General features: G+C 38.4%; 2 protein-coding genes and 1 long non-coding RNA gene across 11 annotated transcripts; 1 reads left to right on the top strand and 2 right to left on the bottom strand.

The window, feature by feature from the left end:
• Window positions 1-12,152: 12,152 nt before the first annotated feature.
• On the bottom strand, window positions 12,153-16,055 carry LOC113322370 (ABC transporter F family member 4-like). The gene is made up of 4 exons (XM_026570441.1): window positions 15,844-16,055; window positions 13,823-15,001; window positions 12,684-13,357; window positions 12,153-12,586 (listed from the first exon to the last, which is right to left on the bottom strand). Exons 1-2 carry the CDS (start codon window positions 16,002-16,004, stop codon window positions 14,578-14,580), a joined length of 585 nt encoding a protein of 194 aa, XP_026426226.1. The 5' UTR covers window positions 16,005-16,055; the 3' UTR covers window positions 12,153-12,586; window positions 12,684-13,357; window positions 13,823-14,577.
• Window positions 16,056-17,331: 1,276 nt separating this feature from the next.
• LOC113324924 (stress response protein NST1-like) lies at window positions 17,332-19,180 on the top strand. Its single transcript, XM_026573199.1, has 3 exons — window positions 17,332-17,477; window positions 17,521-17,594; window positions 18,933-19,180. Exons 1-3 carry the CDS (start codon window positions 17,332-17,334, stop codon window positions 19,178-19,180), a joined length of 468 nt encoding a protein of 155 aa, XP_026428984.1.
• Window positions 19,181-19,429: 249 nt separating this feature from the next.
• Window positions 19,430-23,724, bottom strand: LOC113322371. 9 transcript variants are annotated; one of them, XR_003347119.1, is made up of 8 exons: window positions 23,616-23,724; window positions 22,476-23,530; window positions 22,164-22,373; window positions 21,720-22,053; window positions 21,132-21,411; window positions 20,832-21,007; window positions 20,146-20,310; window positions 19,430-20,045 (listed from the first exon to the last, which is right to left on the bottom strand). It is a non-coding gene; the product is annotated as an uncharacterized LOC113322371 (long non-coding RNA). The 9 variants fall into 9 exon arrangements; XR_003347122.1 differs by having other exon boundaries at window positions 19,430-20,310; window positions 21,132-21,200; window positions 21,318-21,411; XR_003347120.1 differs by having other exon boundaries at window positions 19,430-20,310; window positions 22,476-22,575; window positions 22,765-23,530.
• Window positions 23,725-24,354: the final 630 nt, after the last annotated feature.

Below are 24,354 nucleotides of genomic sequence, written 5' to 3'. Positions count from 1 at the left end.
CGTAACTATCTAGTTGCTAGTTCATATGTGAGCAATAACTATGAGAGAGAACTAGTGTTAGCAAATAGACAACACTTTTTCTTTGTTGAATTGCAATACATTCTGCTAACCTGACAGCTAAATCTAGCCCATAATACTTAGCCTAATATAGTAGATCCTCGACTTCCAAATTGAATTTGTCTTCCATATAATTTCCATATAATTCTGAATTGAGTCCAAATACGATTGGTCATGGATTTCCAAATTAATTTTTGTTTTGTACGAAGTTTTAAATCTAGTTGTTTGATTCCTAATACATTTTTCATTCCAAATATGTTTAGTTGTTTAGTTACTAGTTTTTATTGAAGTAAATTTAGTAATGTTGGACGGAAGTATTATCCGCCTTAAATGGTGTTATTAATGTACAATTAAGTATTTGGTGTAAACACGATGTAATAAGATTGTGTTAATATTCTGACAGAAGTGTTGTCCATCCACTTCTTTGTCGACGCCGTTACTATCAAACGGTTAAATATTTAATGTAAACAAAGTATAACCCAATGTTTAATATTCCGACCAATAGAGTTATGCTAAGTATCCTCACCTACATTAGAAAAAGACTATTTCGACCAATAGGAAACGAGGATTTCATCACCGTTCAACGTGAGAGTTTATTTTGTCGAGGCTTTTAAGGAGGAGATTTCAAAATTATGTACCAAACTAATTTCTGACTTTTCTGCTTCCAGAAATCAAAAAACTCTGAAATGACATCAAAGGAGTTACACCCAGATTATCGGTTTGATTTTCTCATGGTATGATTATGCAGTTTAATACACTCTCTAAATAGTAATTATGAATCCCCAGTCTAATTGATCCAGCTGCAAAATATCCTCGCTGAAGAGTGGTAATAATAATGACTTTATGTCTGAGGTATTTTACCAAACCCATCCACCATGAGTCACGAGTCACGACTCTAGGGGCTTCAATTCTTCCAGACATCTTCTGATGATTTCGAGCCACACAAATTCTAGCGGTAAGAAAGAAAGAAAAATACGACAAACTATAAGTAACACTGTGGAGCCGACACTTTTCACCGCCCAATCTTAATTTATACGCATCATGATGTGTGTTCAATGATAGTACGAAACTGCCCACTGAACAGCTTTCGCCACGTAATCATCAACATATTTTGGAACAGGAAATGTTTGGGTTTGTGGGCCCTGCCCTAAACCGAACTAAACCTTGTGTCCAAATTAACGTTGTCCGTTTTTTTTAGACCGGTGGCTTTCATTTTCCCCGACTTGTGTTATCAAGGATATTGGTGTTTGATTCTCTCTAGGTTGTTCTTGTTTTTTCTTTTGTTTTACTTCCACAATTCAAAAGAAAAGCAAACTGGACGTACGAGGATATCTGATTATCCACAGCATGGGATTCACTGATTCAGCCATGAGTGTTACCGACGTAAGTCTACTACGTCGACAACAAGGCCTGGTGGCTACAACGTAGAGGTAGAAGCTGATTGAGTTTCACATTTTATGAGAAAATCGTGTAAAATCTACCAAACGTGTACAACTTACACCAACAAGAACAAATAAAATAAAAAAACCTTCTTTCGACAGGTCCTACCGGCTTTAGGGGAAGGCTGATTTAGGGAATACTTATATCTTTTACGGCATACCAAGTGAACACAAAATAGGGATGTAAATATCAAAGTGAATAACCCCTTAGTCAAATATTTTTTGTAATGACAAATCTACCCTTTTAGGATTAGTGTTAATTAATGATTAGTTATAATAATTCTGATTAGTGAGTAATGATTAATGATTAGTGATTAAGATAATTTAGTTATATATGTTTGAGTAGATGAAAATTTTTGAGGAAGAAAAAAAAAGTTTGGATTTTTTTTTTGGGAAGGGGAAAGTGAGAAAAAAACTTGTATTTTGATTCAATGGATAAAGAGGGTCAATGTTCACCAAAAAAACCTAGGAAAATACACATCAACTACAACAATGATTCCCAAATGGCTTATTTCTTAGATTATGAGAATGATTTTACACAAACTCAAGCTCAAACACAAACTCAAAATGATGATTTTTATGAGCCAAATCCAGTTGACGAGTACATATATGAGGAACCCAATGCTTCTGGTGGGCCCGGAGGTGTGTGAAAATTAAGCGCAATAAAAACGGGGGCCTACAGTAATACCGCAAGTGCACGGTCGTCAGTTGTAGCTCGTGCAAGTACGGGTCGATCCACAGAGACTGGGAGTGTTTTGGAGTTTTCTAGCTATTTTGGGCTCCTAAATTGTTGTTGGTTAACTATGAAGCCTTTTGGGCTTTGGGCTTAGGGTACCTTTGGATTATAGGCTTGTTTGACAATGAAGTGAACTGAGCTTGGGCTCAGTTGGTCTTGAAGTGCACTAGGCTTGGCCTTTGAAGTGCACTGGGCTTTGAGTGTCAATGGGCTTCTAGATTAACCCAAGACTGAACTGGGCTTTGTAATGAATCTGGGGTTCAGTAGTCTTTGAAATGAACTGAACTGAACTGGGCCTTAGGCCTTAACAGATACAGTGGGCTTTTGTAATGACTGGACTTGTAGCCCAGAATTGAACTGGACCTGGAGCAGCAGCAGTGGTGGCTTCAGCAGCAGCAGAAAAGCAAGTGCACAGCAGCAGCAGGGAGGAAGGTCTGGAGAAGAAGCAGCAGCAGCAGAGGGGAGGAAGGTAAGCAGGCAGGGTTGCAGGGCAACTGAGCAGAACTGGCAGCAAGGCCAGGGAAATAAGAAGATGGTAGGGGAGGTGGAGCAAACTAAATGTAGCAGTGGCACTAGGCCAAGGTAAAACATGGATATTTAATGGCAAAAGCAAACAGCAAACAACAATGATGATGGTGAAGGTGACAATGGCATAAAGAATGACAAAAATAAACCAAGGCCTAAGCCAAGGGCAATGGCAGGGGAGCAAAATTACAGATACAAAACAGAGAAACAACACAACTAGGTTATGAATCCACCTTGTGACCTAGCCAGATAGTGTAATTCTATGTTAAATCCCTGTCCCTAATGGAGCTAGGTGAAGGTTCAAGCCTGCCTATGTTCCAGGGCATACATAAATGGAATGGAAGGAGAAGAAGCTTGCTCAACTGTTTACTCCTAGCATTGACTGTCTTTTGACAGCACAATCAATCACAAGCACAGTTGAGCACTAAATTCCTCCATTTCTCAATCAGCTCAATTTACATGAATTATAACCTAACATTCCACCACTAACAGTAACTTAAGGCATCATCTCAGCCTAGCTATACACATACACATGTGAGCTCACATAACAGCAACAAAAACAAAACATTTACTAAACAGAGAACTACAAACTAACATGTGAACTAGAATGAAATGTGAATTAAAACATAAAACAAACTGAATTGAAACAAGATAAACTAAAACTGAATTTGGAATTAAAATTGAAAATTAAAATTAAATCTACAAATACAAAACAGGGAAGAAAAATCTACCCAAGAGGAACTGGCTAGTCCAGCCCTCATGGGGATACACTGGCTAGTCCAGAGATATCCAATACAACACCCCAAAGCCTCTATTTATACCCAATTCCCCCAATTTAGGGTTTTACACAATTCCCTCAAAAATTCCCAAAACAGTTGAAATTAGGGTTTGGTATTCTCACCTAATTCGCTGAAATCAATCCCAATTAACGTCGACCCATGCCTTGTAATCTCTTCCTGCTCCATTCCCATGCGCCAACTGCTACTCTAGACTCACCTATTTGACTGATTTCTCACCTAGGGTTTCAGAGAAAAGAATGGTGAGAAATCAGTGAAATAGAGGGCTAGAGAGAGGGGTATTAGGTGGTTTAGGTAATATAGGTGGTTGTGATGATGGTATGGTGGTTGCATGGTGGTTGTAGCAGGTGAAGAAGGTGGTGGTGATGATGGTGGTGCGGCAGGTGAAGGTGGTGGAGTTGCAGAGAGGGATGAGGTCGATGGAAAGAAGGGGAGGGGCTGTTTGTTTGGGTAGTATAGGGTTTGGTGTTAGAGTGTTGATCGGGGATATCAAGTTGGATGATCTTCGAAGCTAGGCCGTGGGCTGTGGAGTTGATAGAACAATCTGACGGCGAGATGGAGTGGAGCTTGTAGCTACGTCGGATGCATAGATACAACGAAACCGACGGCGCAAGATGGAGTTAGGTACTGTGGTGTTAAGCGGAAGTATTGAGATTTGATGCATAGTCAAAGAAGCGACCGTAGGATTCAAATGCAATCTAATCTGAAGGCTTAGAATTTAGGCACTATGATGTTTGACAAGAACTTCAGATTTTGATGCACTATAGTGAAGCGACCATCGGATTCAGATGTAATCTAATCTGACGGCTGAAGATGGAGGCGGGTATGGATATAGAAAATGGGTTTGGGTAAGGGTTTTGGGCCTTGGGTATGCCAAGCCCATATCTTCTTTAAGAACAATTCTTCCTTCTTGAGCCCATTCCTAACTTTTTGGTCTTGTGCGCACCATTCTTTGCGGCTTCCTTGCGTAATTTCTTCCGGCTTTTCACCACTCTTCAGCTCTTTTCCGCTCCGCAAGTCATCCAGACTTTATTTATTACCTAAAAATAAAAATTAAGTAAGAAAAATATTTATTCTTGAAAACAATGAAAATACAGAATATGGGATAAAATGTAGAATTAATGCACAAAGGATGAGTTAAATGCCAACAAAAAGGGATAAAATTATACAATATTTGGCACTCATCAAATACCCCCAAACCTGAATTTTACTTGTCCTCAAGTAAAACAAAACTAAGGAAATCCTACTATACCACTGTCGCTGGTCTCTCGAATGCATTTAGCATATGCACTAAGCCTTTTAAACCACTAAGTGTCCTAGTGGACGAGTGAAGTCTCGTGAAGGTTTGCTTAGAACGTACCTACAAAGTTCTAGGTCAAAATATAAGCTCAGATTCCATCAAATGTGACATGTGCAAGACAGTTTAAGCTCACAGCAAAATGGAGATGTCAATCTAGCTATCAAAGGCACAATCCTAGCACTGATAACAAATAAAGACATGTGATAAGAGTGTAAAGTGTATCTACACATGTGTAAAGAAAGATGATGTTATGACTACTAATCACCAAGAGATAGTTTCTCAGGCTAAGAACCAAGGTCGAAATCTAGCTAGCTGTCCGGACTTTACGAGAATTGTGAATGAGTTGGAGGTATTTCACAATTACTCGCGTTGTACATCAATGGCATACACCCTTCCTTGCTTATTACAATAAAACAAAAGATGACTCTTTACATGACTCTTATTTACATTGACTACTCTCTTTTATTTTTGGAACAAGAGAGGATGGAATTGATAAATACTTGATTGATTTTTTCATTTTTTTTTTTTTTTTTTTTTTTTTTTTTTTTTTTAAGGAAACACTTTTGATACATGAGCAAAAAGAAAAAAAAATTACATGACACTTTCAAGAGGTAGCCCTTTTGATGCACCCAGTTAAATTCGATGGTTGTTTTCTTAATGTAACCTCCACCTTCTATCCCAACCAACCAAAGAACAAGCTAGTCAAGTTTCGTTCAGTATTCTAAAGTGATTGGCAACTAAAACTTCCGATAGAACACCTTGAAGATCGAGGCTATACATGTATTGGTAGATCGTGCGCGTGCAAGTTTCTTATCACTATGTGAATTGTGCTAGAATCAGGGTGCCTAAATATCTAGACTAAGACTCCTAATAATTACATATTTGCACAAGAGTCAACATTTCAAGGTAAATGAGCTCCATTTTTATGTTTTTATCATTTTTCTAATTTTTTTGGAATTTTTCAATTTTTTTCAAAAAGATGGAGTTTTGTTTTCAATTATGGCATATTATCGTGGTATCTACTCTATACCCCCAAACCTAAACTAAACATTGTCCTCAATGTTTAAAAATATGGAAAGAATTAAAATGCAACATATGGAAAGGGACATGCTGAGTAGAGTAAAAGGAGAGAGAATACCCGATTTCGGCGAAAGCAGAATTAAAACTCCGTTATCCAAGGCAAAACTCCAACATATTCGGAGTCACAATGGATGAGCACAAAATATATACAAAAGGAAATTTAACTAACACATTATCTACAAGAAAATTTGGTTTTTAATGGGATTGGACTTTTTGGGAAAAATTTGGTTTTGTCGGGAGACATTTGGAAACTTTTTTTTTTTTTTTTTTTTTTTTTTTAAAAAGAAAATAAAATTTGGTTTTTGAATGGGAGCAAGCCCACTGTTGGTTTTGTGTTTGCTTTGGCTCAGCTGGTTTGAAAACGCTTGGTGAAACTGAGTCCAAAATCTCGGCCTAGAATTTGGGTACTCGGCCCACTAACGAGTTAACCTAGCGTGATCGGTTACAAGCTCAGCTGGGTTTAAAAACCCAGAATACAAAATACCAGTCCAAATTAAACAAGCTCACAAAAATTAAATACAAGCCCACAAATTAAACAAACAAGCCCACAAAAATTAATTACAAACCCAACAGAAAATAAAAAGCCCAAAAATTGGCTTTAATATTACAAGCCCACAATTAAAAATTGGAAGCCCACAATTCGGGTTCTCTTAAATGGGTTACCTTTTAGCACAGCCCAGCTGCTCTGATATTGTTGCAAAAACCCAGTTGGGCTTTGGTTCTTTTCCTTGGTGGCGTCCCAGCAGAGGAAAAACTGGTTCAGAACAGCAGGTCCAACAGCAAATGAAGTGAAGCAGATGCAGATGCAAATGCTATGCAGTGAAATGCAAAAATAGCTAATAAAACTACTAGAGAAACAACCGAGTCCCCGGCAACGGCGCCAAAAACTTGGTGGGCCCGGAGGTGTGTAAAATTGAAGCAAAAAACGGGCCTACAGTAATACCGCAAGTGCACGGTCGTCAGTTGTAGCTCGTGCAAGTACGGGTCGATCCACAGAGACTGGGAGTGTTTTGGAGTTTTCTAGCTATTTTGGGCTCCTAAATTGTTGTTGGTTAACTATGAAGCCTTTTGGGCTTTGGGCTTAGGGTACCTTTGGATTATAGGCTTGTTTGACAATGAAGTGAACTGAGCTTGGGCTCAGTTGGTCTTGAAGTGCACTAGGCTTGGCCTTTGAAGTGCACTGGGCTTTGAGTGTCAATGGGCTTCTAGATTAACCCAAGACTGAACTGGGCTTTGTAATGAATCTGGGCTTCAGTAGTCTTTGAAATGAACTGAACTGAACTGGGCTTTAGGCCTTAACAGATACAGTGGGCTTTTGTAATGACTGGACTTGTAGCCCAGAATTGAACTGGACCTGGAGCAGCAGCAGTGGTGGCTTCAGCAGCAGCAGAAGCAGTGCACAGCAGCAGCAGACAAGGCTGGGCTGGAGAAGAAGCAGCAGCAGGGGAGGAAGGTAAGCAGGCAGGGTTGCAGGGCAACTGAGCAGAACTGGCAGCAAGGCCAGGGAAATAAGAAGATGGTAGGGGAGGTGGAGCAAACTAAATGTAGCAGTGGCACTAGGCCAAGGTAAAACATGGATATTTACAATGACAAAAGCAAACAACAAACAACAATGATGATGGTGAAGGTGACAATGGCATAAAGAATGACAAAAAGATAAACCAAGGCCTAAGCCAAGGGCAATGGCAGGGGAGCAAAATTACAGATACAAAACAGAGAAACAACACAACTAGGTTATGAATCCACCTTGTGACCTAGCCAGATAGTGTAATTCTATGTTAAATCCCTGTCCCTAATGGAGCTAGGTGAAGGTTCAAGCCTGCCTATGTTCCAGGGCATACATAAATGTAATGGAAGGAGAAGAAGCTTGCTCAACTGTTTACTCCTAGCATTGACTGTCTTTTGACAGCACAATCAATCACAAGCACAGTTGAGCACTAAATTCCTCCATTTCTCAATCAGCTCAATTTACATGAATTATAACCTAACATTCCACCACTAACAGTAACTTAAGGCATCATCTCAGCCTAGCTATACACATACACATGTGAGCTCACATAACAGCAACAAAAACAAAACATTTACTAAACAGAGAACTACAAACTAACATGTGAACTAGAATGAAATGTGAATTAAAACATAAAACAAACTGAATTGAAACAAGATAAACTAAAACTGAATTTGGAATTAAAATTGAAAATTAAAATTAAATCTACAAATACAAAACAGGGAAGAAAAATCTACCCAAGAGGAACTGGATAGTCCAGCCCTCATGGGGATACACTGGCTAGTCCAGAGATATCCAATACAACACCCCAAAGCCTCTATTTATACCCAATTCCCCCAATTTAGGGTTTTACACAATTCCCTCAAAAATTCCCAAAACAGTTGAAATTAGGGTTTGGTATTCTCACCTAATTCGCTGAAATCAATCCCAATTAACGTCGACCCATGCCTTGTAATCTCTTCCTGCTCCATTCCCATGCGCCAAATGCTACTCTAGACTCACCTATTTGACTGATTTCTCACCTAGGGTTTCAGAGAAAAGAATGGTGAGAAATCAGTGAAATAGAGGGCTAGAGAGAGGGGTATTAGGTGGTTTAGGTAATATAGGTGGTTGTGATGATGGTATGGTGGTTGCATGGTGGTTGTAGCAGGTGAAGAAGGTGGTGGTGATGATGGTGGTGCGGCAGGTGAAGGTGGTGGAGTTGCAGAGAGGGATGAGGTCGATGGAAAGAAGGGGAGGGGCTGTTTGTTTGGGTAGTATAGGGTTTGGTGTTAGAGTGTTGATCGGGGATATCAAGTTGGATGATCTTCGAAGCTAGGCCGTGGGCTGTGGAGTTGATAGAACAATCTGACGGCGAGATGGAGTGGAGCTTGTAGCTACTGTCGGATGCATAGATACAACGAAACCGACGGCGCAAGATGGAGTTAGGTACTGTGGTGTTAAGCGGAAGTATTGAGATTTGATGCATAGTCAAAGAAGCGACCGTAGGATTCAAATGCAATCTAATCTGAAGGCTTAGAATTTAGGCACTATGATGTTTGACAAGAACTTCAGATTTTGATGCACTATAGTGAAGCGACCATCGGATTCAGATGTAATCTAATCTGACGGCTGAAGATGGAGGCGGGTATGGATATAGAAAATGGGTTTGGGTAAGGGTTTTGGGCCTTGGGTATGCCAAGCCCATATCTTCTTTAAGAACAATTCTTCCTTCTTGAGCCCATTCCTAACTTTTTGGTCTTGTGCGCACCATTCTTTGCGGCTTCCTTGCGTAATTTCTTCCGGCTTTTCACCACTCTTCAACTCTTTTCCGCTCCGCAAGTCATCCAGACTTTATTTATTACCTAAAAATACAAAATTAATTAAGAAAAATATTTATTCTTGAAAACAATGAAAATACAAAATATGGGATAAAATGTAGAATTAATGCACAAAAGATGAGTTAATTGCCAACAAAAAGGGATAAAAATATACAATATTTGGCACTCATCAGCTTCTAATACACAGGTACACTTTTATCTTATGCTAAATCTCACTTCTATAGCTCCAAATTATCAAAAGTTTGGATTTTTGTTTCATGGTTCGGCGAACCAGGATCAGGTTCGGCTGACATCTATTAGCCGAATCAACCAAATGAAGAACGGTTCGGCTCATTATTTGGTTACAGCATGCGCCGAACCCAAATGATGAATGGTTCGGCTCACTGAATCTGTTTACAGCATGCGCCGAACCTATAATTTTCAATTCCAACCCTTTTGCTAGACAGTGGTTCGGCTTATATGGAAGTTTCATAGTATGCCGAACTACCTCCTGAACAGCTCGGAGTAAAAATTATTACAGGTTCGGCTTATATATTCAAAACCGTATAAGCCGAACATGTATGTTTAAATTTTTGGGTTAAAGTAATATTATTGGTTCGGCTTATATTGAGAACTTCGTATAAGCCGAAACCTCCTAATGTTCAGGGTTCGGCCCATAATATTATTATAGTATGAGCCGAACATTATTTTGTAATAATTTTGTTCTTGGTTCGGCACATATTGAGAATGTCGTATGCGCCGAAACCTTTAAATGTTCATGGTTCGGCATAGAATGTGATTGTCGAATGAGACAAACATTGCTATGATATTCCTTTTATAGTATTTAACCTTGTGATATTCTTTGTAGATCGTGATTTCCGGACCCGTAACTATTTGAGGCCTATCAATTTTATATACGATAACTACTTGGAAGATCTATCGCCAATAATTCATGAGCATATTGTAACAATGGACGACATAAACGGTGATGGTAATTGTGGATATTACGTCACGGCGGAACAACTTGGTCCTTTTAAGGAAGGGAACAATCCGGTGCCCCATGAAAATGAAGTCAAGTATATTATGCAACGATTGTTACAAACGCTACGCTGAAACAAAGATTTCTACAAGACAATGATGAGAGGAGGTCCAAGATGAGGTGCAGGGGTGGCAGCAGAATACATTGCATTCGAACGTCGTCTACATGGGGATTTCATAATCACCCAAGAACATTAGATGATGATGCCTATTTTTGGGTTTTTAATAGCGTAGGCATTCGATTGCGTTGTACATTGTTTCGGGTGGACGGGTAGTAGTTTTACTTACGCGCCTCCAACAAGACCTTTCCATGATGGTGTAAAAGATAGAAGACTTGTTATTGGATATGTTCAAAGTTGTCATTTTATCGGCATCAAACTTAGACCCGGTTGCCCATTACCACCCTTGATGAGTGAAGCATTTTGTACTGGATTTGAAAAAAATTATGCGATGGATTGGTGTGCAAATTATGCGACGGAAATGGATCTTTGGATTTCTTTGAATTTGCAGCCCCCAAGTGGACAAGTAATTACGTTTTCAAGTGATGAGGATGATAAGCAAGAGGTCAGTGAAGAGGATGACAAAGAGGTCAGTGAAGAGGATGAGGTTCGTTTAGGATCTCCATAAAAATGTTTCATGGATTTATCTTCGTATTTTTTGTCTCTTCATTTTCGTGAATGATGAGGATGATATTTTGACTAGAATTATAGTTACATGTACCCATCAAAACGAAATAGTTGAATGATTTACTTTTTGGTTATGGAATATGTAGTTTTCTAGAAATTGGAACCATGAAAACAAGAGATGTTTCGGCTTGTATCGTTAGTTACAGGATAAGCCGAACCTGACAAAAAATTCTGTGTTTTTTTGTCGTCAGGTTCGGCTTTTAGTGAAATAATGTTATATGCCGAACCTGACAAAAAATCAGAGTTTTTGACAGGTTCGTCGCATAACGTGAATTACAGGATAAGCCGAACCTTGCATGATTCATGAAAACAATAATTATTATATCATTCCAAATAGACTTTTCAAATTCATTGAAAATGTTGATTCCGTTACATAATAGCCTGATAAATTTCTAGTCGAATTCTTTTAATATCCAAAACGTGTAATGAGAAACCTTCTAAGAATGTAGTAGTGATCTTTGTATTCGAAATTCTTTCCTTTCCATCTTCGCCATTCCTCTAGAGCTCGATCTTTAATCTCAGAGTTTGTTTCACCCTTGAGACGATATAGACTCACAATCCGAACTAAATCTACAAAGTATTTCATCGTTTTTTTAATAGTTTCAATTCGGCAAAACAAGGCCGCACTATCCCGGTTGTGAGGATTAACCGTTTTGGTGCTGAAGGCTTCATGAATTCTAACTAAGTAGTACATACTCATAAAACCCTTCACTCGTCGTTCTTCACCCTTCTTTGGATAGTATGCTACGTAATTAGTGCAAAGTGACAAATCTTCTTCTAATGTAAACTCATGAGTTGGGGTGCCATTTTTTGTGGTATATGCTCTGAAAATACATCATACTCATGTATGTCTATATATAATACAGGTTGCAACGGCTATATATTTCAAAAAAGATTCTTTCATAGATTTTCGTGCCAATAAAGACAATGTTCGGCTCATAATAAGGTTATAACATAAGCCGAATCTGTTTCAGTAACGGCTAGATTTTCAAATTTTCAATGTTCGGCTCATAATAATTTGCAGATCTAAGCCGAACCTATAGGACAATGTTCGGCTCATAAGAAGGTTAGAACATAAGGCGAACCTGACAAAAACTGGAACCATGAAAACAGGAGATGGTTCGGCTTGTATCATTAGTTACATTATAAGCCGAACCTGAAAAAATACTAGAACTATGAGAACAGGATATTGATTAAAACATGAAATTCAAGTGGTCCATAACACAATCCCAACACCATTAAAAACAAAGTTCACCACCTAAAAGGCAAGGTGTTTGAGACACCATAAAAGTATACATAAAAGTTAGAAACTTGGAAACATAAAAGGGCACTTAACCACGACCCCTCTTCGTAGTTCCACGACCACCTCTTCTTCCACCTTGGTCTTCATATTCCGACGCATTATTACCGGGTTGGCCGGAAGCACCATCTCCACTTGTACCTTCACCAACTTGTCGAGACCTCTTAATGGTAGGCCTTGTTGCGGGTTTCTCGGGTCCTTGTCCTTTGTTGATGATTGCATCCCACTTGTTATAGATGTTTTGATGTTCTTCCACGGTCAATGGTGTTTTGCAACTAAGTTTGGCCTTCATTTTTCTCAACATATCCCTACCCGCGGCAACCTATTTTTTCATTTGGCAACAACTTATAACCGTGAGGTTGAAGACATTTTAACCATAACTAATATATGAAAATAGTATGAAGTGAAGTCATTCTTACCATTATCTTGAAAGCGCTGACTACATCTTCGGAAGTAGACTTGTTGGTGATATTGATTGCCTTGCCCTTCCCCTTATGAGCTATCTTCTGACTCTCCTTATTGATAATGAAGGGATGAGAATTTTGCTTATACCAATCCATATAGCCCGGATCCTCTTCACATGGATCATCAATTATAGGTGCCAACTTGGACATATCTAATCTGTGATGGGATAAGTGATTCCAAAACTCAAGGGTGGGAGGAGGATCATATTGTGGTTCCCAAGATGAAGTAGTGCTTTTAGTTCCAGTACCACTCTTTGGTAACAACCTGAATTTCTCATCAAACAAAGGAACCTTTTGGACGCATCCTATTGACGGAGTACTCGTCGAGGATCGTATATAACACAACCACCGGGATAAAACAATGGCCCATGATACGTATCTACCGGCATATCCTCATCTTGAACAACTTCATCTTCTTCATCTTCCTTCTCGTATGGTTGAAAAACGACATCATCAACACCCAATTTGTCTAACGTCTCTCTTAAACTTGCCATTAGATGTTTTTTGTTCCTTTTCTTCGAGTCCTCGTACAAGTACCGTGCTGCAGTTGGCATTGTATCAACATAATGGACATCCTTCTCAAATACTTTGGCCAAGTTCAAAATTGGGAAATGGTCATATATCCACACCTACATCCAAAGAACCACATTAAAAAATTAAAGGAATTGAAGTGATAGTAACAATTTTTACTTGGAAACATCAAAGAAAGAACAAAGTTCGCAAACTCAGAGAAAGGTTCGGCTTATATGGATCAAGTATTATAAGCCGAGCCATATAAATAACAAGTTCGGCTTATACGATATTATGGTTATAAGCCGAACCATATTCTGAACTCCCAAAAGTTCGCAAACTCAGAGAAAGGTTCGGCTTATATGGATCAAGTATTATAAGCCGAACCATATAAATAACAAGTTCGGCTTATACGATATTATGGTTATAAGCCGAACCATACTCTGAACTCCCAATCGCAAACTCAGAGAAAGGTTCGGCTTATACGGATCAAGTATTATAAGCCGAACCATATAAATAACAAGTTCGGCTTATACGAAATTATGGTTATAAGCCGAACCATACTCTGAACTCCCAAAAGTTACCTGGAGCAAAGTGAAATTTCCTCCGATGTTTGTACTTGTCGACTTAGACGCGGTGGAAAGTTGGTCCAGCAGGTAAGCGAGCGTAGCAGTTCCTCAAGCATACTTGTTACAAGTTTCAAGATTTTTGACCAATTGGAGATAGTTCGCATTTACCTTGTTTCCCGTAAGGTCGGGAAAGATGTCTCTACCAAGAGTGTAGAGCAAGTAGGCAGTTCCAGTTTGCCTCACTTTGATGGGATCCATTACCAAGGAACCTTCCCGTACTCTCCCCTTTGTGTTCTCAAATTCCTTTTTCAAGTTAGTCAACTTGATCTTCTTGTTCTTCTTGTTTCTTCCACCGTCTATGAAAACGGGATCGACATCTCTAACGGATCGACAAAACTCCAACTCAGTTTTGTATGCATCCCAACCAAGAAATTCCCAGTACAAATTATAGAGCTCATCCCATCTCATGTCATAAAATCAGCCTTCACACTTCTACCCCTTGCTTTAAGGCATGTAATCTTACTAGCCTCATCAGGAGTGATTGTCATCTCTCCAAAAGGTAACTGAAATGTGTAGGTTTCTGGACAGAATCTCTCGGTAAAGGCAGAGGCCGACAGACTATCATATTCCTTGTGTCCATGCTTTATGGCAGGCCATAAAGCACTGGCTTGGACGTAAGCAATCACCTCAGGAACCTCTTCTTGAAGATTCCATTCCGCTGCCCTCTGGTGTCTTAATACTCGGACTGCACGGTTGTGATCAGGAGTCTCTTATATTCTCTTCGCCCAAGATTCGGCATAACCAATCAAAACATTTCCTCCGTCTTCCGGAAGGCCATGAGGCAAACCATCTGATCGAGGTCTAATTATGTCATCTTCGTCAGGAATGTGCAAACCAGTGACCCGTCGATCATCATCATCCTTTTCTTTGTGGGGTTCTGCCACCTTCTTACCTTTCCTGTCTTTCTTAGGATTTGCCTGGGGTTGTGTTTCTTCTTGATGAACTTCTTGACGTTCTTCTTCATTATCATCAACTTCTTCTTGTCTTCCAACTCTAACTTGTTCAGCTTCTTCTTCTAAAATGCCTCCTCTACGTCTCGCTCCCAATCTTTTCTTACCACCTCCTCGAGGATCGGGAGTTCTTGAAGTAGAAGGTGTTACCTCCATCCTCTTCATCCTATTAGCTGCATTAGTCCTGACACAAGTATGAAAGTTATAAGTATGCATCGAACAACAAAGAGATACAAACTATATGAAATATGAATTTCAAATGCCAAAAACTTGTCAACAAATAAGAAGGTTCGGCTCATATTACAAAATAGTTAAGAGCCGAACCAGGTTTTCCAATTTTCATTCTCTTACACATAGAATGGTTCGGCTCATAATACAAAATAGTTATGAGCCGAACCATAATATTCGGCGCAAACCTAATACCATCGAATAAGCTGAATCTAGACTTATGAATTGAATGATGTATTCGGCGCAAAATGGTATCATACAAATAAGCCGAACCTACTCATGAAGAATTCATTAAATTCATACAACACTATTCGGCGCAAAACAATACAACCATTCAAGCCGAACCAAAGCACATGCAAAATTTCTAAAATTCACAAAACATATTCGGCACAAAACTAACACCATCGAATAAGCCGATCCTAAATATAAGGCTATTACGTAATCGAGTTCGGCTCACAACGGATTTCAGATGTAAGCCGAACCATGAATATGCACTTTCAGGGTTCAGTTTCAAGAACGGATCGGCGCACATCTAAGGTTTTTTGTTAGCCGAACCATGCATAAGGATTGTACGTCCTTGGGTTCGGCTCATAATGGATTTCCGATGTAAGCCGAACCCCTCATATACACTTTCCGAATTCAGTTTCAAGAACGGTTCGGCGCACATCTAAGGGTTTTTGTAAGCCGAACCACACATTGTAACCGTCGAACACACATGTTTTTGACCTAAAAAATCTATCATACCAATCAAAAAAAGCATCAAAAATATCAAATAAGAGATGGGTTTGTAGAACTAACCTTCTTATTCTCATTGAAGGAGTTGGTTCTTGTTCAATCTCTACTTCCGGTTGATTTTGTGGTTGATTTTGAGTTTGTTCTTCCGGTTGATTTTGAGTTTGTTCGTCAATAGGTTGTTCAATTGATCGGTTAGAACGAGATACTTGCTTACAACGAGCCATTATATAAATGAGTTTAATCGTCGATTAAAATCTCACGAATTGACGATCAATTTCGGCGATGAGAGGCAATGAAAAAAAAAGAAGAAGAAGAGGAAGGTCGGCTGGTATGGAGAGGGAGAAGAAGTGAAACTGATTATAGGTTTTTTGTATTAGGATTAGGGATATATTAGTAATTTAAAAATATCTAAGGGCATATAGGTAATTGCATACCCATATAGGGTGCCCCTTATCAGGTCACCCTAGTTAGGATTAGTGTTTTGTATGCCCTGAAATTTTATCGTATGCCCTAAAACATATCGTACCTATATGCCATATTATAGAAACTCCAGCCACCATCCATCTCAGTCACAGATTATAGAAACTCCAGCCACCATCCTTTTTACTTCATCAAGTAATCTTTGAACTTGCCAAGAGATCCAAGAACTCGTCCCATTCAAATAGTTCATTACAATTTTGCAGTCCCTTTCCAAAGAAAAATTTGTTAAGGCCTCATCAACTGGGGAAGCTATGATGGTAGAGAAAACATGGGCCTGAGGAGGAACTTACAAGAGCAGCTGCAGGGAGAGAATGGCACTTATGTACTGTGTTGATTGCAGTTGGTGAAATGGAGCAGCTGAGATGGAGATTCTAGTGTAGCAACTGCAAGAGGAGTTTGTGTGACTGCAGAATGAACTTGAATGGAAGTTTGTATGTTGTTAAGCTGCGGCTGAGCTAAGATAGAATTGAGATTGCAGTTCAGATGGAATTGGTGGTATTCTTCCTGGTGGACGTGATATTGTAGAGGTGATGTTGCAGTTGGTAATGCAGATGCAGCTGGAATTGTTGAATCTGTGACTGAGATGGAGATTGCAAGGATTCTGATGCTGCTACCGAGATCTTGTGCTGGTTGCAGTGGAGGATAAGAAGGCACCCGATGGTTTGAATGGCCTTAGATGTATGCTTAGCAATGGCAATGCAGAAGGTACAAGGAGTAATGGCTAGGTTCAGGTGTCAAACAAATGCAGATGCAGTGCTGGAGATGGTCTGTGATTGAATGCAAGGGTTAGGTCACAGATGTGAAAACAAGTTTGACTTGAAGGGTTTGTTGGCAGAGCAATGGAATTGTAGGTGGTAATGTGTTTAGTAAAGATGCAGGCAGTGGGCCTGGATTTACAGTGGAAGTGGAGCTTGTATTGCAGGTCTTGGTTGGTACTGCAATGAGCTGAAATGCAGAGATGAAGGACAAGAAATTGAAGCTGAAATGGTACTGGTGGTGTTCATGCTGGTCAAGCTATAATCTGTTGGTGATGTGTTACAGAGAAATGGCTCAAGAGTGTAAGGTGCTGAGATGGTTGTCACAACAGCAAGGGACTTTCAGGTGCATTGGCTCTGTTGTGGGAGCTACGGGGAAGGTGCTATGGTGCTGTGTAAATTGCAGCTAGTTAATGTTGCAGTTGGAGTTGCAGCTGCGGGAAATGCAGAGTTGTTGAGGCTGTAAGTGCGGTGATGCTATGATACTGAGGCAATGAAGTTGCAGCCAAGAAGAACAGGCCAAGGAAGCACTGCAGAAGGTTGGGAAGCGCCATGCTGGTGCAACACTCGGAATTGCCTGTGCAAGATTGCAACAGCCTTGGCTTATGATTCTATTCAACAGAGGAAGATAATACTGCTACTAGGTCAGAAGTAATAGAGGAAGGTGATTTTGAAGAATCATCACGACGAAAAACCAAATCCGCGAACAAAAAAATCCAACAAAGGAGTACCGGCATCAAAGAAGAAAGGTATTAGAGTGTGTTCTATTTAAGTTTTCTTTGTAATTTTTGTTTATGAAACAATGATACACCAGTACATATTTCGCACACTGGTGAAAATCATGACAAATTTACATGCAGGGATTGTTGTTTGATTTCTGTATTGGGGTTTCATGTGATGGATTTCTGGTTTGTTGTTTGTTTATTTGTGCAGGGATTGTTTAGATGGAAGGAGGTGAATTGAGACGCTGGGATGAACTACTTACTGTTGCACTTGGGCTAATCTTTAAGAAATTATCTCTTCAAGATATGCTGACCATGATTTCTAGAGTTTGCAAATCATGGGGAAAGTTCTTAATAGTATATTTGAGCTTGCTGCAAAGATTGGTGCTTGTCTCTCACTAGTGCTGCAGGAATAAAACTGGTAAGCAATTGTAACTAAGACATTCAAATATTGTACTAGCACCAGCAAGTTCTTAATAGTATCTTAGACGTATTAGTAGTACATTCATCTGAGAACCCATGTTCAGTTTTAAGGTAATTCTGTTAGCTTCGGTTCTGTATTTAGTAGGGTTGAAATATAATGGGTTTGTGGTAATATTTTACTAGTTAAGTTAGTTTCCTCTTGAGAGAATGCTAAATGGATCCCTTATCTCTCTCTTTCATTGTTTTGTTTGCAGAAGAAATTTCTGAAGTTCTACGATTTGTGGAATGGTAAGAGTTGTATATAAACCTCTTTGGTTTTAATATCCATCAATCAATTTTTAGTAAATACATGGAGACTTTGATCAGATATATAAAAAATACAATTTGGCAGATTATCTAGGAAAAGCAACAAAACAGGCCTTCATGTTCCAAGATAAAGCAGAAGACGCATGGATCACCGATCTTGATATCTCTAGGTGTGATCTCTCATGCTTGTCTAGAGTTCATGGAGGATCATGAAAGCTTTGGGGTTAGTCAGTTCAACCAAACACAGGTGCTCATGAAAAATAACTGACAAGTCATGTGTTATTCCAACAACTGAACACAAACATTGTGTTGGTACTGAACTTAAAGGAGTATTTAAATGGGAGGAAGAATAGGTTTGAGCAAACAGGCATTAACAGAAACCAGAGATATTAAGAGTCATTTACTAATTTTAAGTTAAAATATGAGCAACTCAAAGAGTGAATTCCGCCCGCTATTTGATGATAAGATAATGAGAAGTTTGAGGAAAATGAGGAGCCTGTACAGCAGGAAAATGAAAATGAATCTGAAGATGAAGAATCCAAAAATGAAAATGAGGAGCCTGCACAGGAAAATGAAAATGAGTCAGAAGAGGGTGAATCTGACAATGAATCTGAAGAAGAAGGTGAATCGGACGTTGAGCCCGACTTGGAGGCAACGAATCGTTTATTGTGGATGAAATCGCTGAAGAGATTGATGATAATGGAGACAGTCTGATTGGGCCACCAAGTGTCATACTTGACTTGGTGGAACTTACCCCATGATTATATCCCCGGAATTGAGAGACAGACACATCAGGTGAAGATGCTTTAGTTGCTTGGAAAATTTGCATGTTTCCATAGGGATAGGGAATTGCCTTTTGGTCGTATCTATTATCACTATCTTGTTGCCCTGCTTGGAGATTGAAATGTTTCCATAGGGATAGGGAATTATCCGTCTATCTGTAGTATCTATCATCAGTAGCTAAATAAATAAAGAGATCATGTTTTACTTATTGTTTGACTGTTACTTTAAAACGCAATTAAAGTTCTAGAGAAATATATGCACTGGGATTTTATCTGGGACTTTTGAATCCAAAAATTTTAATCAAAAATTAAACACATAACTGTTTATAGAGTATTTATCTTACAAAACCCATTTATCAATAACTGTTTAATGAATCCAGAATCCCCTTTAATGACTAATAGCTTACTTTAATTAGGATTGGCATATAAAATCTTTCCAAAGCAGATTAGTTCTCATATGAGGAATTGATTAGTTGATTCATCAGTAATACGTTAGTTCGAAACCATCAGTAATCCATCAGTCATATGTCTTTCGTTCCACAACGAAAGGCTGCTAGATGACAAGTTTGTTCTTCAAGACTACATCATACATTCTCAGGTAAAAGTATTGATCGTTGGTCATAGTAACTTCTACTACATTTTCTCATTGAATTTTGGACCTGCATATACGTAGAAGGGCCCTATATTCAGGAAGCTCATCCACTAGCATAGGATTCTAGTGATACAAGACAGTGTGGCCAAGACTTGGATTTAGACTGCTTGTATTTTTTGGTTTCATATGAGCTTATCAAGGCTAGCTGTACATAGACATTGAATTTGTTACTGTAAGTTTAGGAACCATTGACGGCAGATTTTTAATACTCCAGTATGCTGTTTTAATTTCAGGATGCAACTAACCTTAATGACAAATTCTCAAGTCACGTGATATAGTACTGGGCTTCTGCTATAAAATGAAAACAGCACATTAATGTAAAGGAAATTATGGATTTAAATTATATTGTACCTACTTGATATTTTGTAGAATTTTATTCTGTTGGAAATTACCACAGAATAGCGAATCACCTGTCGAAAAGAAGTGGAAAAAGTGTTAAATGATATTTCTACGGGTGATTGTCCACACTAGAGTGCATGTCACTTAATCAAGTCGATGTATTATGTTGTCATCCATAAAGTTGTGCAATTGTTGATTCATCATTGATAGTGTTATAAGTAGTACTACCTCCGTTTTAGGAAAAGTGATACTTTCATTTTTTTCATTTTTGCCTAAAAATAGGTCAAATTAAAAAAATGAAAGTATCACTTTTCCTAAAACGGAGGGAGTATCATTTAATCAATTCAATTTTGGTGCTAGCGGACTATATTATGTAGTATAAATGTAATGTAGTCTTGGTGTGGCTGTTACATTTAAAATCTGGTCATCTCACGGTGGTGTTACTTGTGAAATCGTATGACTCAGATACATGTTATTCACTCTCCACTACTGTCTGCAATTTCATTCGGCTAATATTGTAAATTCGATTTCCCAAGTGATATTTAAGAAAATATGCTTTCTGAAAAGAAATATGTTAGTTGATGCATCATACCGTGGAAGTTATGTGAATACTTGTAAGGTTCTGTTGAATTTTAAATTGATCCCCCTCTTCCAGATTCCAGATTATATGCCTCTTCATGAAATATATGAGATGCTCTTTTCCTTTTGGTTTTCTTAATTGAGATTAGTATAGCACGCACGCGCGATGCGCCTGCCATTCTGTTTCCACTTTCCAAACAAATCAAAATTTTCATTTAATAATTTTCCAATTACAATACCCATTTATGCAAAATGTTCATATACTACAGCAAGTAAAACACTAATATAAACAACAAACGCAATTCTATCTTACTATGTGATTCTAAGGCTACAACAGGGGAACGAAGACTTCCTTACCGGCCATCGCCACAAAGAGGTATAGCTTCAATCAAAAAACATAAAAAGAGAACTTTTATAACTTGTGCTCTGTGTGCCAATTCTTATGATTCAAAAATGATAATTGTGGAGAATTTATAGGCCTGCCAACCTCGAGAATCACCTTAATAATATCTCACCACAACAATTGCTAAAGCATTAGACCCTGTTTCAGCAAATGGATGCCAGCAGCTAATTTCTATACCTCTTCGACGCACCTGCATGAATAAAAGCGCAAGTACTTGGTTTACATTTGATAGGAGGTCGAATTGACAAAGACGATGAATTTATTAGGTGACCTGGGAGCATTTTATAAAGCCATGATGTTTTCAGTTTGACATGGCCAGAAAGCAAGAACGGAGTGCGGTTTTGAACACCTTTGTTATGACTGATAACTACCTGACGTCTATTGTATTAACCACCATGTCGGCCTATACCTAGATCGCAAATCTTATCTGTGAACTACTTTAATGAATTAAATTAAAACTACTTTTAGGACAACAATTTGAGATGTAAAAGTACATACCACATCAAGAACTCCTTTTGGGTCAGCTAAAAGCCTTTACCATAGTATAAAACTATTGGATCCATCATCCTGAAATTCACTTATATTTAGAGACCAAAAAAATGGAACACATCCTCCAAATAACATGATGAGCTGCAATTAGTAAGGCATAATTGAAGCAGCAGCTAGTCACATGTTTCCTTCCATCCATCCTGGAAAAGGTTCCATGTAAGTACTTTCAATGACACTCGGACGTATTATGGCTATAGGTATATCCCCTCTCATACTGTTGATTATCATTTCTCCCATGGCCTTAGTGAGCACATATGTGTCTTGCCAACCTTAGGTCCTCGCCCTGTTAAAATGACAAACCAACTTCCGGAAAAGAATGAGCGTTATTAAACAAAGTTAAAGCCTCTAAGAGTAATGTTGTAAGCAGAGAAGTAGAAAAAAAACCTGTATTACCTTTCAAAACCCAATTCAAATTTTCTTGGAATGTCTCTTTTGAATGCAAATCCAACTTCATTTCAGCTTCAATATCTATCAAGGGTGGAGCTCTTGCATGGGTATTAGATGTGAGTTGTTCCCTTGCTAGGCTATCCCCGATAGAAAATGGTTTTTCCAAGATTGTACCTTGTCTTTGTCCGTTAACATAGGTTGTCGATGAAATGAAGACTACATCCATATTACTAAATTTTATTTCAAACTCTAAAATACACGAATTATGAAACAAAATCGTATATTTAGTTTGTTTTGATTGTGAACTTGTATTCTTACCAGTTGATCCTTGCAAGAACAGTTGAAGTTTCTTGCACCTTTTCACAAAGTCATAAGTCAAAAAGGTCCTCAAGTGTTTATATTCATAGCAACATCGTACCTGCAATCATGCAACTACCTGTGTGAGAGAATACAATGCATGTGCCGGTGTATGTTGCTTGCCTAAGCTTTCCGATCCTCGGTACTTTTCTTGAGCTGTATTACTAAAGTTTCTAACATTTACAAAACCATTTCAAGTACAAGCCATCAAGCAAGTGTCAGTGATTGAGGTATAGAGAGACATACCAACCTCTAATAATTCTGAAATGGAGGGAGTATTCACTTGATTTCTCAACTTTACCTCTTTTAAATAAAAATCACCAGTAGCTTAAGAGCTCTGGTTGGAACCAAATGGAAGTGGCGTTCGGGCAATTTTGGGCTCGGAAGATACCGTGTCTCAAACAATCCCTACTATGACTAAACCATAACCTTAGAATATTTTCATGTTGGCTAGACAAACAAAAAGTTATGGAATAATTTGAAAAGTATGGAGGACTAAGAAATACAATAGGTTGAATAGAATCACAATCTTCACTATTCTCAATTACGCTCTTACGACATACATACAAAGAATCGCCAATCCAAAGCAACCAAATATATGAGAATAAGTGAACATGTTTTCTCTCAGGAAAATCAACAAACTACTGAACTTCACAAATTTTAAGAAAAAAATTCACAATTTTAGTGGGTTCTTTGCCGAAATCCTGAAGAATCGAAAAAAATGGCAACTGAAATTGGGAAACAAACTAAAATTCAAAGATAGATCAAATAAGAGTAGAAAATCGGTGACAAAATTCATAAATTTGAATGAATATGATTTGGACTTGACGAACCTAAAGACACAATTTCGAGATAGAAGTAATGAAATCGTAATCTGTTTCGTAGCCGTTATTGTACTGTAGCTCTGTTCACAGTTGGGGTGTGTTAAAGGATGAGAGAGCACGACAGACAAAACGAAGATGAAATGGCCTCAGGTGTTCCGTAGGATAAGGAATGGAAAGCAATTGCAATGGTTGCTGAAATAGGAAGCCAAAATTAGGTCAAAAATCGGTGATTCAAATTGTCAAAATTAAAGAAGAATAAGATTAACAATCGAATAACCTGGGTTTTAATCTGTTGTTAGGTATCATATTTGTCGTAGCTGTTGTTCTTGTTTCATGGTGGAGGTGTTGTTTTTGTTACATGATAGAGGTGTTTCAGACGAAAAGAGTTCGAGAGTAAAAGTGAGAGTGTTATACAAAAATGAAAAATAAAAAGGTGTGCGGGGATTCGAACGCGGAACCTATTTGCCCGTGTTTACCAATTTTTCCGTACTTTACTGTTATACCCTTTCCGTCCTTATGTTATAACTTACTATATAACATGTTAGTAAGATCTAGATAAAAGGGCAGATCTGATATTCCGCCATGTAAACAGTTTCATTTATGGTTACTGTGGTCACATTAAAGGAGACTTGAGTAAGCATGGATAATCTGTAAGTCCAAATAATAATAATATATCTGAATATTTCAGCTAAAAATGATGAGTGTTTAACAAAGATGGGATAGTTAGGAACTTGCTTTTGAATATATTACAGTTAAAAATTGAAACAGTCCTTTGCATCTCACATGTGTATATTCTTGTAACCAGGTTTCTGAACGGCAATGTATTATAATCTACTACTTATGGGTATTATAGTCTTTTTTGACGTATCAGTCTATAAAAGAACGAGGATTTATTAGGAGAATTGCCGTCCTCTATCTTTAACTTTTTTTTTGAACAACTTAAATTACTGAATCCTCTCTTATTTGGTCACTCATGGAGCTAGATTCATATGTACATGAGCTCATAAGTTGTAGTT

The sequence above is a fragment of the Papaver somniferum genome, chromosome 11, assembly GCF_003573695.1.
Source record: "Papaver somniferum cultivar HN1 chromosome 11, ASM357369v1, whole genome shotgun sequence".
Taxonomy (NCBI): Eukaryota; Viridiplantae; Streptophyta; class Magnoliopsida; order Ranunculales; family Papaveraceae; genus Papaver; species Papaver somniferum.
The sequence above is the reverse complement of the archived record's forward strand: the minus strand, read 5'-3'. Positions and strand labels throughout refer to the sequence as shown.